Source organism: Labrus bergylta, chromosome 12 (assembly GCF_963930695.1).
Source record: "Labrus bergylta chromosome 12, fLabBer1.1, whole genome shotgun sequence".
NCBI classification, from domain to species: Eukaryota; Metazoa; Chordata; class Actinopteri; order Labriformes; family Labridae; genus Labrus; species Labrus bergylta.
In genome coordinates this window covers 27,411,624-27,430,807 of record NC_089206.1, presented here as the reverse complement: position 1 = coordinate 27,430,807, position 19,184 = coordinate 27,411,624, and the positions used below count along the sequence as shown (strand labels likewise).

Below are 19,184 nucleotides of genomic sequence, written 5' to 3'. Positions count from 1 at the left end.
TTTAACCATCTGTTTATCACTCTCATCAGCCCCCATGTTCTCCCTTAGGGAGAATCAAAGGTCAAATGAACAGAAAGACAGATAGAGAGAATCAGAATGAGGGACTGGCACAGTTTGTGCGAGTGAAAACAGGGTGTGAGTGAGTTCAAGCTTGCCAGTGTAAGTCTGAGTGAGTGTGCGTGTGTGTGTGTATTTGCCAGTTTTGTACATTTGCATGCCAGGGAGTCATCAAATCAGGGCCTGAATAGTAGCTAAGCCAATTTATTTGTAAAGCTGCTCAGTGCAGGACAGCTCAGTAAGTCAAGGTCAAGTTGAACCATGTAAGACAACTCTAGATCAACACGTCCAACAGTGAGAAAAAACTATGAAACATAAGGAAATTGTTATTAAGGAATGTCTCACTTTTCTTTTAACAATTAAAACACCAAACACTTCACTGTCATTTATTGTCCAGCCTGATATTTAGCGTAGTCTTGCAATAGAAAAGAATAACCTCTGAGTATTTGAGAACATACAATTCAAATGAAAATTAAAGTTTATCTTAATCTAAAATTCAGTTAATTTGTCTAGACTGCAAAACAGAACTCATTTTTTTTATATTTGTTATATATAATATAAATATATACAAATATATTATATGTATATCTTATATATATTTAGTGGCATGATTTACTCGTGTTTAATTTGTTTATTGCTTGTTTTGTCGTCAATTCCTGTTTTATTTTGTCATTTCCTATTCGTATGTTTCATGATGGCCTCTATGTATTTTTAATTTGCCATTTGTAACATTGTGTTTCTGTTTTCTCTGTGTGTGTGTGTGTGTGTGTGTACCCCTAGTCTTGTCTTTAGTGTTTCCTTTTTCTCCTTTAGTAATTATACCCATGTACTGTTTTATGTCTGACACCAGTCTGTAAAGTTTCCTGTTTTATTTTGTAGTTCTTGTCTTCTCTTACTTCCTCCCTTTGTCCAGTTTCCCCCCTTTTTGATTGCCCTGATTGTCTTCACCTGTGTCTTTAGTCTCACCTGTGTCTGATTACCCAAGTGTCTATTTAGTCTCTGTGTTTCTTCCCTTCTGTGTCAGTTCATTCTGTCAAGAGGTTACAATAAAAATGAATTGAACCCATGTGCAAAACTCATAGAATAATGTTTTATTGCAACAAAAATGTCAAGAGGGAATAATACGTTTTCAGAGTGTCACCTCATTCTTTTCTCAGGTAATTATCTCTCCTTCAAATCATCCACACAAGCCTTGGGGGCTTTGGACACCGCCGGCGTAATGGACTGAGTCATTCAAATAGACCCAAACAATTAGACTACTTAGTTATGTTTCTTTCTGTCTGTACTTGAAAATAAAGCAGAAATCCTAGAGTCAAAACTGATTAGCTAAATATTGTGTTAACTTTATTAAGCATTATTTTCATTACCGCTGAATGTTATAAGTATATAAGTAAAATTTTGTATTATGCTAACATGCCTTTAGCAAGTGAGCTTGGTTCATGTCATGTGGATACATGATAGATGAGTGCTACACTTTGTTGCTTGCTTGGGTGAGGTAGCTCAGGATTAATATTTGGCTGTTCCTTGATGGGTTGGTAGCTTCCATAATATTAGCTCATTGTTGGCAGCTAGTTTGCTGTTAGCTAATACTGTTGCAGAGAACAGAGAATAACCAGGATCTTGCTTTATGTCTTGTTGGGTTTAGACTGTGGATTCAAGGAGTTGGTGAGTGTTGATTCTGGGTTGCTGGAACACACTTCAGCATTTCCTCTACTCAACTTATTTTTTTAAACTGAAAACTTTACCAATTTGACTGGGAATGTGGGACTTTTACAGTTCTACTTTAAGTGTTCACAGTTAAATCAACATGAGTTAAAGGTCTTTTCCAGCAGAGATGAATAAGTGATGAGTCAGAGGCAGGAGTGAGTGTCTTGTTTTTTTATAAGCTAATGATAAAGCCATCAGTATAAACAGAGGAGTGACTGTGAGAGGCTTGCAAAAGAGAAGCTTAGCATGGAATTAATGCATTCATGCACAAACAAGCACACACTCAACGTGGTGTAACTTGACCTGCTGTCTGAGTCTGTGGCCCCAGTGGCAAAAAGACACAATCAGCCAGATGTTGTGAGAGAGGTTTGTCTCCCTGCAGTGTGTAATTTATCAGAATCCTGTGTTTATAATCACCATCGCTGCAAACTCTAACTTTGTCTTTCTGTTTTTTTTACGTTATTTCTGACCTCACTTTTCCACTTTTTATCCCAATGTCTCAATCAGCTTTCACTGATTCCTGAATAACTCTCCAAAAGTCTTTCCTCCCAGCCTCATCCTCCCACCATGATTGGCTGATTTGAATTTTCAAACAGTGACCAACCCCTTTCCTCCCTAACACACTCAACACCCACACTCAGGAACACAGGATGAACGCTCCTCCTATCCCCTCTTTCCTTCCTTCCTTCTTCCAAAACAACCAGATGGTGAGACAGGCGCAGAGACAGACAGCAACAGCCGGCAGAAAGTCCGGAGAGTGACATCACAGTCTCTCTCTCCTACACTCACACCCTCTCTCTCTCTGTCTCTCTTTTAGAGGATATAAAGACCCCATTGTATCCTCTATGACATGGAAAATGTTGGAGGATTGTTGTGAATTTGACAGAGTGTGTCCATGGCCCAGGGTCAACGTGACAGAAAACAGCCATAGAAGCTCCAGTCTGCAGCACGCGTTTGTGTACATCTGGCCTTTTCCACAGATTCCTGAAGTGACTGGAATGACTATGCATGTCTATCCATAGAGTGAAGGACACTTGTAAACTAGAGTGCTATCTTTATTTACCTAAACTGTATCAGTGTGTTTGTGGGTTTCTTTGTTTGCAGTTGGCTAATATCTGTGTGGGTTAACACACTAGATCAATTGAGAGTCCTAATGTGGCAACCATTAGCTAATAGTCATTATAACAGGGAAATTCCTTAAACAAATTAGAGGAAGCCTGACCTCACCATGCTCGCATGACTTCTACAGTGTGAGGAAAGTGGGTCAGAAGAACTGTCTCGAAATACACAGACATCATTTAAAACAAAATACAGCATGTGTGTAGCAACAACCAGGCAAGGTCCTTAAATCCTGGGATACAGTGATTGACTTTGAATCTGCTGTTCTTAACTGTAATCTGTGCATGCCATAACCTATACATTAGGAGAACTCTCTAGATCGGAGTACTGGTAGAAGTGTTAAAATCTACTGATCACACACAGTTAGGAACCCAAAAATAAACAGGGGTCCCAGTTTGATTAACTCAGTTTTGTTTTAATCAAAGTTGGACTTACAACTGTGACAGATCCAATGTCAAATGTTAAAGAATATGACTTGGCTTAAGTAGATTTTTTTTGCACAATGCATCATAGAATATTTTACCTGCAAAACTGAGCTTTTATTCCAGTAAATCTTTTATTTTATTTTAAAATAAACTGAATTATAATATTTCCAGTTGAAAGTGGCCTTCTTTAGATTAAGTCAAGCCAAATGTCTATTTGTATATATTCTATTTTTTATCTTTGGAGGAGAAAGACTTTACATGAGCTTTATTAGCCTTCTGGCTATTTTTTAAGTGTTCAAATGGGCAGACACAATTCAACCTAAGAACCATTAATTCAACATCAGATATCTGACTTTCCCCTATGCCATTTCGCAATTTTAAATCAGTCTCAATCAAATACACTTACTTTGACGTCTTGCTCCAGAGTTCTTATCAGTTCTCCATCTACCTGCCCTGTTTGGGCGACACGGAGAGAGCGCCGCTCTGCCTTTCTCAGCCGGTATTGCAGGATGCGGCAGGTCTTATTTGCCTGTGACAGAGAAGCAGAGTGAGTAGATGAGGTTTTACTTTATTGTGCCTTTAAGAAAAAAAGTACTGCATCCTCCATTAAATACTGTAGTCAACACATTAAGCATAGAAACACAATAAATAGTAAATTAAGTATTTTATTCACTTGGTATTAAACAGCTCAAACATGATTTAAATGTCCACGATGCTCCCAGCTTTACTTAGCATCCTTAGCTTATAATGGTCTCTCTAAAAAATGTAAACTCTGATCGTTAATGTAACTTAAAAGTTCCAATACAATATATCACAGAGAATCAAATCACAGATTGAATGAGATCATTTAACTTCTTCGGTCTGTGCACCCACAGCCATACCTGCTCTAGTTGTTGTCGAAGTTCCTGCAGCTGGTAGACGTCGTCTTCCATGTACATGTCTCTCATCTCCAACATCTCAGACCTCAGCTCCTCCATCTCATCCTGGACACAGTGACAAAAAAGAGAGAGACTGTAAGTGCATCTTTTGTTATTGGAAGAGCTGTTGTGACTTAGATCTCAGCATCTTAAACTGTAACTCAGTGCAGACAGCATTATGTGCACATGTGGGGGTCATAAAGGGAACCCTTTAATGTATAACAGGAGGCATTAAAGCTTCAGTAGCTTCATCATAAATGCAAGACAATCATCATCAAAAATAATGTCTTCCATTAACCTTGTAACCATTGTTATCAATCCAATAAATCACCGCTCACTGTCATACGTCTCCCGTCATCCACATTATGGGGATCACCATTACAACAATTAGTGTCCTCTGAAAATGAACTGTAATGTAATATTCTCTTATGTCAGATAAAAGGGGTCATCAGAAATAGAGATCTACATGTAAGTAGCAAAATGGTGAACTGAGTAATGCACTAGGACGCTGTATTGATTCTTTTATCTCCCTCCATACCAGGAGGTGGTATAGAGGAGGGTCAAAGGAGAAGTCCGTCAGCAGTCCCTAGAGGGGATTAAAAGCGAAGGACACCAAATTCCTTCACCTCAAAACATAGATGTACAAATATCTAAAAACGTACTTTTCAGAAACTTTGAAACATTCAAAAAAATAATCCAGAACATATGTGTGATGCACGCATGATTCATTTCAGCCTGACAGCCTCCTTTGCATCATCCTTCTGAAAATGACTTAAGGTGCAGCTCTTGTTTTAGCGTGTGCTTCTGCACTGACATGAACCACACCTCACATGAAGAAATCTGGGTCGCTGGGCTTTATGGGCTTTCTGGAACAGCAAGTCGGGTGTTACACAATGGTGTTCTTCCAAGAGTGTGTAATGTCTGCATCGGCAAAAGTCTTTGTGCGAATGCAGAATGTGTGAGCGTGTTAGGCAAAGGAAGTCAGAAGCTGCTGTGGTGGTAGTAGTAGTAGTAGAAGTGCTGTCATAATTTACTACGTTGCAGAATGTGGGTCAGCATCTGCAGAGCTTGAAGAGTAGCAACAATGAGCTCTGGGAATATGTGAGTGCGTGTGTGGAAAGAGACAGCATGAAAGGTTAGGGGAGTAAGTGGGAAGGGTGTGTCTATGCTGCTACTTTAGAATAAACAATTTGTTAACAAACTGCAGGGAATTTGTTCACGATTAAGGTAATGAATGTGGCTCTGCATGAAGCAAAATCTGTGTGTGTGTAAACTCGTGAAAGAGATTTGTTGATCAAGTTAAAATAGACTGCAGCAAGAAGAAGTCTGCACGACACTGACCGCGAGGTTACATTTCTGCAATACAGAGGAAAGGAGAAGGAAGGAGGCACATGACAGAAAAAATAGAATAGAAGAAAATGAAAGAAGGAAAGGAAAGACAAAACAGGTCATGGGAGGTAAAGGTAGAGAATGACATGAAATTAAGGGACAGAAAACAAGACGAAGAGGGGAGGAAAGGAAAGGGTAGGGGAAGAGATGGACAAAACAAGGATGGAAAAAACAGAGCATGAGGAAAATGTAGACGGGGAGGGAGTTACAACACGACAGTAGGGAGTGAGGACTTGAGGACACGGGACGAGGGAATCGCAAATGAATGTTGTAAGAGAGAGAAAGAGACAGAGAGATTTGTACCACTGACCTGCTTTTCTCAGCTAACTAAAGGCGATGATTTCATTAGTTTCTGTTACGTGAGAAACCAGACAGTCAGGAGAGTAAAATGAACCAATCAGATGTCTGTATTTAGTGAGCCAGACAGGTCAATGGTAGAAATTAGAGCTGAGGCACATCTGTCGTGATAACAGTTCTCACTACTGGAGGACTGGGCGAACTGGCCAAAGCTTTGCAGTTCATCATGTTTCTAGAGCTATAGACCAGATCATATAATATAAAAGTTCTGTGATTATCATGCATTTCATGGTTGTATATATACTATATCTACAGCTTAGTGGTTGGTATGCTACATGTGTTTTTTTGAGCTAAAGACAACATGTACCTTGCATTCCAGCATACAGTATGTTCCAGAGGAAGCAGGGTATACGATCAACTTTACACAAGTTCTATGTTTTTGTTAGAATATTTAAATGTTGCTTTGAATCATTCATTGTGGGTAATTCGAAACTGTATACTTCACAGTCTTGTGCTAAGCTAAGCTAGCTGTCGTCTTTCTTAAGAGCACAGACATGACAGAAGTATCCCAACCCACATATCTAACTCTTCTAAGGAGAGCAAAAAAGAATATTTTCCAAAACATGCAATTACACCTTCAGAGATGTTCAGATTTTACTTCTCTATTCTACCCACAACCCTCACATACAATTTGCTTGTATGTAGATCGAAATGGTCCGTGGTGTTAGAGACACATCTGGCTGAGTGTTCTTATCCAGATGTTGTTAAACCAGACTGATTATCACATATTACGTACAATACATAGACTGAAGCTCAAATGGACATAGTCTCAGTGACGTCACCCAATCGTTTCTGAAGCGCAGATTTGAGACCCAAGACTGTCGGTCTCCATGTTGAGACTGAATCTAACTTTTGTTTAACCTAGAGTAACAGGTAAAGAGTTGGAGAGTTGGCCTTAAGCCTCCTGGCAGACAGACACAATGTGCCAGCTTGCAGTCATATTAGTCACGTCCGTAGTATGCATAACTCTTATCATTCATAAAATATGAAATATTGATTCAATTCAGTTTTTGCCAAAAAGGACTTGAGCTATTCAGAGCTAAATCATTCTTGTACCAGGCTGTAATAATTTTTATTTCTGCAGTAAAAACAGGCATTTTAACATAGTTGTGTATGGGACTTCAGGGTCTTTTGGAGCCAGCCTCAAGTGGACACTCTAGGAACTGCAGTTGATTTTATTTCTGTATTGGCATCATTTTTCTTCACCGGTATATCTTGGTATAATATCTTAACAAATCATCTTATTTTAGAACATCGTCTTTTAAGAGACAAAACACTTCTTCAAAAATAGATTGATTAAGAGCATGTAATAAAAGTTACAAACACCAAAGCCCAAGTTAACTGCCAAGCTTAATCTGATCATATGATACAAGGCAGGTGAAGGGTTTATCTGCACTGAAAAGCAATTCTCCAGAATTATAGGTTTGAGTATTTTGACAAACAATAGTGAGTACTGTATGAGTGAAGGAGTTCTGAATTGGCTGAGCATCCACACATGCCAAACTGCTTAAATGAATGTCACAGGACACACATTCCTAAAAATCGACCCTGTCCCTGTGACTGTGTGAGGTTCAGCTGTAACATGATGCCAGTAGTGAAGACCTACATGTTGTTTATCTGTAGACCCAAACAATTGCTTATTTGTGAAGGTGTCTGCTGAGTTACAGCTATGTCAGAACAGTGTGTGGATGGTAGGAATGACTGTGAGCATTGAGACGACAGCAAACTCTTGATTGCATGTCCAATAAACAATAATTATGATCTGCAAGTATAGATAGTAAAGATAATCATTGGAAAATGTATTCATAATTTGATATATTCAAACAGCATTAGAATATAGTTAACAATATAGACTCATACGGTAGAAACATGCACTACGAAAAGATGAAGCAAAATAAAAATCTGTGTCAGACATGACAGAAGGAGGATGAACACTTTCGATGTAAAGTCAGAGGGGGAATTGGAGTGTGCAAATTAGAGGCTGAATCTAATAAATCATGGAAACACACATGTTGTTTTGATCTCGATTACTGAGCAGGTGTTCTTCACAGCTGCAACAACAGACACAAGCAGTCTCGCTTCACTGCTAGGCCTCCCATGAGGCTTTGGGGTGGTCCAATAAGGTAGCTCTGGTGTGATGGTGTCCTATATGCAGGCAGCTTCTCTACATACAATACACACACACACACACACACACACATACATACATACATACATACATACATACAAACAAACAGCTGCAGATGTGCACATACTGGAATCCTGATTACACTTCAAATGAAGAGTTTTTATGATTCAACTGAAAAACCCAGACAGACTGGCGTTGCAGGATGAGATGCATTAACAGTTTGTGGTGGAGGTGATTCGGTTAATTGATTATCCTCTTGACTTTCATCCTGCCCTGCTGGTTGTAGGATCATCACAAGATGGCACCACAATTCCTCTAGAAGAGAGGAATAAGGGACACAGCAGCTGTCTTTCCCGATGCTATCTTTTTAACTCACGAGTTTCCATGAATGAGGTATTTTCTAAGGTATCAGAAAATCCTCAAAAAGTCAAATATCTTAGCAATTGAATTAGCTTTTTTTTTTATAAAGAAAGAATAGCAGTTCAATCCCATAAATTAAGAGACTCTTTCAAATTAAAGGATTAAATTAATATTATAGAATAGTTGATTAACTTCTGGTCACCAGCAAAATAAATGTATCAACATCAACCAAAGCGACGCACATTGTAAAGTAAAAATTGTCAACTTGTTTTTCAAAATAAAAGTAATAACAACATAAGTTATATGATAATAACCATGAATTTACAGAGTAATGACATGTTGTGTTTTAGACACAAGGCATCAAGGTCAGTGTTTACTTGAGCAGCAGGTATGCTAATAGAGATGTAAATGCAAACAAATCTGTTGGTTACAAGAAAAACATGTTCAGCTGTGAGAACCCATCTCCAAAAAAAATCAAAAGTCACCACAGCTTTAGAGTACCCTATAGTAAAAGATGAGGGGGTCTTCCTGTTTGGACATGTGCTTCTGATCAATCATTCCCCCTCAACAATCAATCCCTAACAATTATTGGCTTGTCTGGTTACTGCCAGTTAGTGCTTAGGGACATGCACATGTACTCAATCCCAGTAATCAATCACTCTCAAAGCAGAAAGGATCTGCTTGACTGGTGGATCTACGTGTTTTACATTTCATTGTCTGCAGGTGTGAGAGCTGCGAGATGCCTTTAGTGTCAAAAATGGGATGACCTACACTCTGAATATGAGTCTGGGGTACTTGTAATGAAGCAGTGGTGGTCTAGCTATTCTGAGTGCTGAAGTGTAAGTGTCTGATTAAAACAACAAAATGGATCAAGTGGATAAATGATGTTACCAACTGGCAGCTTTTCAGATACATAATCTATGTAACTATATAATTATAACCAATACACAAATGCACAAGTTTGGCATTCAGTATCCAGAATCAGAATCAAACGTTGTCCTTGTTATTCAGGATAAAAAATACAAATAAAAAAAATAGGAACACATGGACAATTACAGGGTTTCATGTTAAACCACTGCTGAGCAAATATTTGCACCAAGGTAGAAAAGGGCAGATTCCACTGCAGGCTTTAGGGACTGACAACCCCTCAGGCTGTAAAAACATCCTCACCTCCATCACATGCACTCGGAGAAAGACAGCTGAAAACACTGCAAGTACTGCCTTCACATGATATCTTAAACTTTGAGGTGCTATTTCATCTACATTGCACATGATGATTGCCCCATTTGAAAACTGCCATACTGAGGCAACAAGGCATGTTTGGCTCATTTGCTGCTGAGATGCAAACTCTAGTCATAACATCATCATCCATGTTTGAGTTTATTTTGATGGCGCCGTAAAGCATCTTAAGATGCATTGGAAACAAGTCAGAGTGAAAAGAATCTGTACAGCCTGAAGCTGAGCGAAAGATGATTATTGGCATTCATCTAATTGGAACTAGTATCAATATAATTATTTTATATAGCCTAAGAGAAAGAAAAGCTGCTTGTCTTCAAAACCTTTCCCAAGGGATCCTTGTGCAGAATATTTTTTCTATTTATGGCATAGTGATCTGAACAGCCTCGGGTGCACTCAAGAAGGCAACTTTCAAGAAATCTTAATCCACAAATGTATAGTTGACACGACAGTGGACTTACTTTGAGGTAATCATTCTCAGATCTTAGCTCTTCTATCTCCCGGACAAACTCCTCTTGCATGCCGTCCATAAACTCCTCTGTGAGGTCTGAGAAAGCCAGGGATGTACTCGCAGGCACCCTGCTGTCAAACGAGGTGACCGAGCGCTCCTCGCCGGGGGATACGCTCCCTTCTCCGGTCTCCACAGCCACGGAGAGCCGGTCCTTGCAGTCCGCATTGGAACAAGAGGTCTTACCGGCGGCTTGTAGGCTAGCTCTGTCCGCCAACACGCCATCCCTGAGCGGCTTGTCTCCATCCTGCCCACCACCCCGGCTGCTCCTGGATTCGGCGTCACTGCTAACAGCATCCGTAGAGAGCTTGTTTTCCTCCGAGGCACAGTCCGATAGCTCGGAGCTGCTGTCGGTTGGGGAGAGCTTCCCGGTGGCGCAGCCGGAATCCTTGGATAAGTCGTCGGATCCAATGCTGGCGTCGGACACCTTTCTCCTCCCTGCGGCGCTCTTGGCCCCCTTCGCCGCAGAGGACTTGGACAAAGCGCCCGAGGAAGTGGAGGATTTGCTCGATGTTTTTTTCTCCGCTTTACCGTCCTTCCCTGAAATGCTCCCCACGGGGCTCCGCCTGGAAATGCGGCTGCCCAGGTGGATGGCGCCCGGCTTTACGCTCAGAGTCGGGGTCCCTATCCCTCCGCGGATCTTCGTGAGGGACCATCCGGCTACATCCTTCGGTCTGGCCGGGGACGGAGCCCGGTTCACCTTCTTCTTCCCACCCTGAGGACGGCCGGACGGCGTCGCAGAGAGCTCCGCGGATTCAGGCTGCTCCAGACCGGCCACCACCGCGTGCTGCGAGCCCTCCGTCCCGCCTCCGCTTTCCATCTTCTGCCGGAGATGGAGTCTCCGTTCCTTGGGCGAGGCGAAGACGAGGTGAGTCGGAGAGTTGTTGACATCAACCTCCTTTGTTTTTGTCATTCATTCCGTTTAGTCAGAAACCAGAAAAACAGAAATGAAACCTCCTATTTAGGGGAAACAGGAGGCAGAAGTTGGAGTTGGAGTGCGAATAAACAACTACAGAGCAACACAAAAGGAGGCGATCCTCACTCCACAATGAGAGCTCCAGTACAGCAACAAGGCGAAGAAGCAGGAAGCAGTGTCCAAAAACAGCACAGAAGCTAATTATAACCACCCCTTTTCACTGTCTTTGTAGTGAATATGTTAATAATTCCGATTTGTTCCAATAGATCCTCCTCTCTGCAGAATATTTGTCTCGATGAAATGAAGTAGCCGGTTCCTGCTCAGAGGAATTGTGGGTGAGAACAGAGAGGCAGTGTGCTGGATCAACCCTCTCTCTCCCTCTCTCTCTCTCTCTCTCTCTCCCTCTCTCAGATAACGGGATGTTGCCTTGGAAGAAAGAGAGAGAAAAAGAGAGGGAGAGAGGATCTCGTGTTTGCAGCTCTCTGTCGCCACCATGGTAGATTATCAGAAGGACTGATGTGCAAGAAAACAAAGAGAAGCCTGTCAATTTTCGGGGATATAAAAAGCAACATCGTGGTTTTCTATGCATTGCTTGAAAGCCAGGGCAGGGTACTTAATAACATATTAGTTGCCCATCGTGTTATTTTTTTATTAAAACATGTTCCAGTGAAAAGCAGTAGCCTAATGTGTGTCAACCAGAAATCAGCTAATCAATATTATAAACAAATGAACCCTAAAAGCCTTCTGCTTTATTTGGTCTTCAAGCACTACTATCACTTTATTCTTTTTTATATCAGTTTTTATACAGCTCTGGTTAGATTTTATTCCTGTTGTATCTTTATCAATCATTGTACTACAATCACTTTATTCATTCAGTATTCATATTTTTTCATACATATCTGTACATACTTAGTTATGTTATTCTATTATTCCCTATGCACATAGCTCTTTATATGACTAAATATATAAATCCCATGTACTGCATACAGTTCTTTTTTATATCTGTCTACATCTGTTAATCTGATCACTGTAGACACAGCTACTTTTTTTAAATCTTTTTTTTTATTTAACTTTTTTATTTAAATTGAAACTTTATATTTGTGGTTTAAATTTTGTGTCTACTGTAAGCTGTTGTTAATTTACTGCTCTGTGTAACTTTGAATTGCCCCCCGGGGACAAATAAAGTTTTTTGAATTGAGTATAATTAATTTTGTTCCTGTATTTGTTGTCCCATCATCGCTGCATGATCTCACTGCTGACATTAAAGCTCCCATGGTGAGTTTTTTAGCTGGTTATGAAACAGACTAAAAATGAGGCTCCTTCTGTCTCTTTATGTGCAATAAATAAAAGCAAACAAGAACATCAGTGACAAGACTGATTATTTCTACATTATCGTTATTAATGCCTGAAACAGCTACTGCAAGGTCGGTGTCAGGCAAAGGGTTATTATTATGTTGTGGAAATGGTCTTTGTTTATATTTTACACTGCAAAGATTCTCAATGAGGGATTCATTGGACTGTTAAATGAAAGCAGGGGGAGATGTTTTGTGTAAAAAAAAAACAACCTTTTTTATACCTTTTCCCACAGCAAAGAGATAAAAGGTATTTCTTTGTCCATGGGGGCGCCAAAATCGACACAAAGCAAATGTTGGTCACCGGAGCTTTAACATGAAAAATTACAGGATTTTCTGCAATGCATAAATATCTAAAAATCACAATACTCAACAGTTGTAGCGCTTATTATTGTATAACATGGCTTCTTGATGAATAGTCAAACTGCATTCTTAAATATAAAAAACTCTGTAAAGGTAAACAACACTACAAACATATTTAAGCATAACAGTCAAATATTTACTAAATGTGGTTATCCCCTAATTAATTGTCATTAGAATAGTTTAAGATCATCATGTATGAAACACAACTTCTTATGGAAGAGGTTATCCTTACAGTATGTCAGTATGCAGTATAGACATGAACACAGCCATTCCCATCATGATTTATTCAACACTTTCTGTTGTGGGAGACAAAAGCATGACTCCATTTGGGACTCTGTGTGTACATGGTAACACTGTACAGTAAGTCTTAGGTTACTGCCCCTCTCTCTCTCTCTCTCTCTCTCTCTCTACATCTAAACTTAAAAGAAGTAGACATGCTAGATACCTCTGGTTGTATCATACTCATCATCAGCTCCTGTAGAAAATTGAAAGCCACCCTTAATGCTGTACAACAGTCTACAATCATTTAAAGACAGCTCATTCTGATCCTGAAGATTTTTATCCATCATGGTAACTTATTCCAAAATGTACACTTTTGGTTTTATTATTTTCACCAGGTACCTGCTGTCTCAACAGACTGTATGATGATGTCTTGTCATGTTTTATGACAGGAACAATGCTGGACCATGTATATGTTGTAAAAAATAAGCAATCTGTAAGTGTGTCTCTACCTCTCTGTATCTGTACCACTATTCCTACTCTGCCCCCTTATATCCAGTTAACAGGATAATCTTCTATAGCTATATAAAGGTGACGAAGCTCGGATTGTTTGCGGCGGCCATAACTTACCTGAAATGTCCTTGACTCTATGAATGTTCCTCTCTTTTGGGTATTTTGCTTTACTTGGACAGGACAGCTGAAGAGAGACAGGAAATGTGGGGTATACAGACATTCAGATGATTCACAGCAACGTTTTGACGTTAGCATCTTCACATGCTCTCCATGACAATGCTTTCATGAACATTTTAGCAGGCTAGGTCTTTTGTTTAATTATTATCCTAGTGTACTTATATAGCATGAAACACAATATGCTACTTAGGGTGGTCTGATAACTTTGCAGGTATCTGGTCATAGAAGTAAAAAAAAAAAAACCTTGTGACTTCAAATACATCTTTGAATATTTCATAGATGTCTATTTTTACAAGTTAAATGTTTGACCTTCTGATGGTGCTAAAGGAAAAGATGATGAAGAAGAAGAACAGATACTTTATTAATCCCGAGGGGAGAGAGATGGGACTTTGGTGCCTTGCTTAAGGGCACATTGGCAGTGCTCACGAAGAATTGGTCTGCACCAAACCGGCAACATTCCAGCTCCCAAGTCCCTAAAAACTGACCTGCAGCTGCCCAGTAGCTCAAAAGTCAGAGTACCTCCAAAGTCATCCAAAAGAGACTATGTACACCTGAGACATACCACTAAAACTAAAATGTTTCTAAATATGAAAACAAATTGAGCATCACTATTTTTAGACAATGTTTCATATAGTAACATCATGAATAATACACATGATCATACTGTCCAAAACGTTATGTAAGTACATCTTCTTATACAGCATGTTTCTTGGTACATACTGTATATATAGAGCGAGCAAGTTTCTGCAGTAGAGGAACATTATGTCATCTCCAGCTATTAACAGATGGCCTGTTTTATTATTAAAGCTTGAAGGCAGGGTTTGATCTTCAGTCTATAACAATGTACATCCATTAATAGCTCTCTAATGGTGATTTTCTGTAGTTGTTGTGGCTGTTTTCTGAGACTGTGACCACCATCAGAGTTAAGTCTCATCCCATACCCGAGGCAGGATATCGATACATTCTGTACTGGCAGAATCACTCTGTATGAATGATTTATGAGCAGAAACTCAAGACAGGCAAACACAGAATTAGAGCAGTTAAAATGGATTTTACCACTGAGGCATCAGTGCTGGTGATTGGTTATTTGTTATGGACCAATATTTTTTTATAGCCATGCTACAGTCTCCCAGCAGTGTGATTGTAATATGTCAGTAATGATACTAATGCAGGATTCATGAAGATATTACTGATTCTGATGCCATTATGCTCTTGGTCCATGTTAATCAGTATTGTTTCATAGTTTACAGAGTTGCCTGTTTAAACACACATCACTTCATCAGGCAAACTAATGACTGAAATGTTACCAATAAATATTTGTTTGCAAGTTAGAAAGTGTGCAGGAGTTCACCTTTAAGTTTCTTTATTATCACATTGCTCTCCTATACACCTGTGTCATGACATAGATGTGCAAAGTTTTTATTTTACGATAAATCAAACTTTAAAAAAATGTGCATTAGCACAGATATTAGCGTGCCAGGCTTCGGTTTCTGATAAATTGTGCAGAATTTGTTAAGAGGATCTCAACGTATAGATACTGAGGTCTGTTGTCATTTCTCAAAAAGAGTTCACACGTTCTTTATTTGTGTCCATCAAGAGGTCTTACAATGCAAAGTAGCTCATAGAGTCCACTGGTCTAAAAGCAAATTGGCTCGCATATTCTAAGAGTTCCTAAAGTGTCGTAAAATTAAACCTAGGACCAGTTCATCTCGCCCACATGTTTTGAACCTGTCCTGCACTAGTTCTATGTGGGAAGTCTTTTTTTGATTCCCTCTCCACCATCACATCTGCCAACATCCAATCCCTAACCCATGGTTGACCTATTTGGTGTTCTGCCCACTGACCACACACACAGCCCTTATCCCCTCTCTCATACCAAGTCGATGAAGGATGCCCCAAAATTCATGAAATTAGAAAAAAATCAAATACTCCATCTGAGGACTTAATGCAAAATGTTCCAAAATGTGGCTACCCTTTTATGAAGCATGTCAGGTACCTGCAACTGGAAGCTGTACCTGTTGACTAAGTGACCTATTGTACTTCACCTCACCAACATCACACACCTCCTGGTCAAGTCCAGTTCTCCCTAGTAGCAAATAGTATACTTCTTCTCGCAGAATATTGTTATTAATCCAGATATTGTGCAAGAGTTTTCTGTATGACCATTGTTGCTGTTTTTACTTTACTTAAGTTTAATGTTGAAAATGCCCGCCAAAAAATCATAATCAAAGCTTAGAGCAAAGTTAGTACTAGACATCGATTTTATGTCAGGTAAACAAATAGATGTCCTGTCCACACTTCATTGACATGTGTTGTAGTTGATAGCTTTATCCTTAAGAAGCAAGTCAATAAAACAAAATACATTTTGTTATTTTTGTCCTATACTAATGTAACATCAAACTTGTTGGCATGTTAAGCAGTTATAAAATGTATGAGGCCAGATAATAACCTTTGATTCAGTCGATCAATCCATTAATTTCATATATTGTCCCTATCCTGAATCCCCGCTGTGCTCAGATGGTGTTGTTAACTCACACTAAACTGTTGAAGGAAGACAAAAAAAGGGAATTCTGTTGTGTTGTCAAAAAAATATTTTTCTTTACCAAGCTCCTCTCACCTTTTCTTCCTCCTTGAACATTTCTTTTATTCATGCTGCATCTTTCACTTTACCCTTATGTAAAGATATTGCTATGAGTAGGAGGAATTTGAAATCAAGCAGTCTCTAAATCATTTATGGCTGATGGTCCTGCAGTGGCAATCACATCTGTAGACTAATGGTTCTCAACCTGTTTCCTCAGAGCCCCCCCCGTTACTTATATAAAAAAGAAAAAGAAGAAGCTTAATTTTGCTTCATTACTGGCTTCCTTAACTAGCCTTCAGACCTCCCACCAAGAAATTGAGAGTAAATTAGGTAATGAATACAACTGGAATCATGACATTTTATACTCCCTGATTTTAGGCCTCATAGGAAGACAGAGGGAAGAAACCCCAGCTAACCAACCAGCAAATACTCATTAACGATGTGCATATTTAAGTAATTATCTGTGTGTATGTGTGTGTGGGGGGGGGGGGGGAGAAACCCACTCTGATGTGCCATTCATTGCCATCCAATCTGAGCATTATTAGAATGCATGTCCTCCAATCTGCTTTGCTGGGAGGAAAAAAGACGATAATGGAAACTTGCTGTCCTTGCAAGTTATTTTCAGTCCAGTAATTGGAAAGCAGTCAGTGTGTTGGTGGTTATGGAGACAAGCTGCATCAGCAGAGCCGCTGCTCCACTCAGCCTGCTGACTTAAGGAGACTGACATTCTGTCTATAACTTCTCACTCTCGATTTCTCATTTCTTTAGGTTAGTTAAGCACTTTTCCAATAAATTGCATCATCTGCAAGATATTTATATTTTACAGATATTCAGATTTTTTTTAGGTATTAGCTAGATATATCCATGTCGCCAGGTGTGTGATTAAGACACAGCTGAATAAAAAAGAGGATCATTAAAAAAAACAAAAAACACTTTACCTCTTAGTCAAGGTAATGAGGGGTTGCTAAGCAGGTGATAGCAATCCAATACCTTGCTGAAAAACTGCTGTATTATTTTTCCTTTTTGTTTCTGTTTCCAACATGAATGTTTTTAACAAAAACAAATGTTAATACATTTGAAGGATAACATCAATGTTTTTATTTTATAGTTAAACAGTGCCAGGCTTGGCTCCATCCAATTATAGACTATCAGCGCTTGTTTGGCTCCGTCTTTAGCTTAAGCTGCTGCTTGTGTTAAGAATTTTCATCAGACATGAGAGCGATATTTAAATTTTGACATATAGCATATGTGTTTTTTCCCAATTATTCCATCTTTTTTTTTTTTTCAAAAAGACACTAATACATTACTTTTTTGTTCCCTTAGGTGTAAGTCTGTCCTGCAGCATTTAATAATACAGCCTATTTTGAATCACTATCCCGTGTTTGATCACTGTGCAATTGCAGTGGACTGAACCTCTGTAAGTTTCCCCCATGACGATTTTGGTCTGTAGCAGTGTTGTCAGCCTCAACTTATTATTTTGAGCCTCTCTGCGAAAAAACAAGATCTTTTTTTTTCTTCTGCAAGTAAAATGAGTCTCATGTGGCTCTCTTGTGTCTCTCTTTATCTGGAATAACAAGTTTCTTCTCAGCTCTCCCTCCCTGCTGGGTATACTATGCCTTGTATGTAATGATATCAAATCACTGAACTGACACTGCTGAGTCGAGCCTGGGGCTCTGCAACAGTGTGCTGTGTATTTATGAGTGTAAGTGTGTTTGTCCTGTGTATTAGAGTGTGTATAAATAAGTGACTGCTTAATTACGTCATTGTTTAAACTTTTAACAAAAGGAAATGCATGAATATTATAATGATCTTTGCTTCAAAAGGCTGCATTATTTGACTGAAAAATCAAGTTTCGATCTCGCCGTTTTGTATTGTACTCTGTTGAGATATCCGTGTACAAAGCTTAGGTGATGCTCTGCTGAGCATTTTAAATTTAAAAAAACAAACAACCAAGCATGTTCTGCCAACCAGGGCCCCTGGCTCCTACATTTAAGGGTCCCTCATTGACTATGTCCCCGGTTACACCAAGCAGTGCTACACGCTGACAGTAGACAAAAAAAAAACAGCTTTGAAATGACTCTCTCCAAATACACAAGATTTATAAAGATGGTGCATTTTGTGTTTGTCCTTTATTACTACTGTTGGATGGGAAGTGAAGATTCTTTCGACCAATCAACAGACTGCAGTGTGTCTAGCTCCACCCTTTAGGGCCGGATTGGTACGCTTGACTCCCCAACAGAAGGGTACCAAAAACGTAGGATGGTACAGATCAGTTATTTTGATACCCTTCCCAACTTTTCAGTGGAAATGCCAATAAATGTGTACCGTATCAAACCAAACCGAACCAGACCACTTGGTTGAAACAAGTGAACAGAGGGACTATGGGACCACACCTTTAAAGCATAAGCCATCATATTGTAAATCACATCAACATTACCATTCCATCTTACATTGTAAACATGCTTTTATTCATTTTATATCAAGTGATATTAGCATTTAAAGAAACTCAAAATTCCTGGGAAGAGAAGTCCAAATCATTATGTTTCTTTATTGTACAAGAACCACTTTTCAATTAGAAGGATTTTTGAACACCTAGGTCAGAGCACGTTGATACATGTGAGATCAGTTACCCAGATTTAGTTTCATATCACCAGAGAACAGTGAGTCCACTATCATTTGGGAGCTCTGTTTATGACCATCTGCCTCCATCTTGTGGTGAACAGAGGCACCTGAAGTGCAGGCAGTAACCCAAGAAGAAGAAAGGGACTTTTTGTTGTAGAGTTTGAATGATAAAGTTCAATATATTTTCTTAGCTGGATGAGGTTTCCTGTTGGGAGTCAACTTGGCAAAACAAACAGAG

The 19,184-nt window shown here is 39.3% G+C and overlaps 1 protein-coding gene across 1 annotated transcript in view; it reads right to left on the bottom strand.

Annotated features, from left to right (window-relative positions):
• Nucleotides 1-11,175, bottom strand: part of mtcl2 (microtubule crosslinking factor 2) — a 102,372-nt gene extending 91,197 nt beyond the window's left edge. The window contains exons 1-3 of the mRNA XM_029280592.2: nt 10,157-11,175; nt 4,190-4,291; nt 3,715-3,837 (exon numbers count right to left, since the gene is read on the bottom strand). Coding sequence (XP_029136425.2) covers nt 3,715-3,837; nt 4,190-4,291; nt 10,157-11,116 — 1,185 coding nt within the window. The 5' untranslated portion in view covers nt 11,117-11,175. The remainder of the gene's footprint in view (nt 1-3,714; nt 3,838-4,189; nt 4,292-10,156) is intronic.
• Between the last annotated feature and the right edge of the window lie 8,009 nt (nt 11,176-19,184).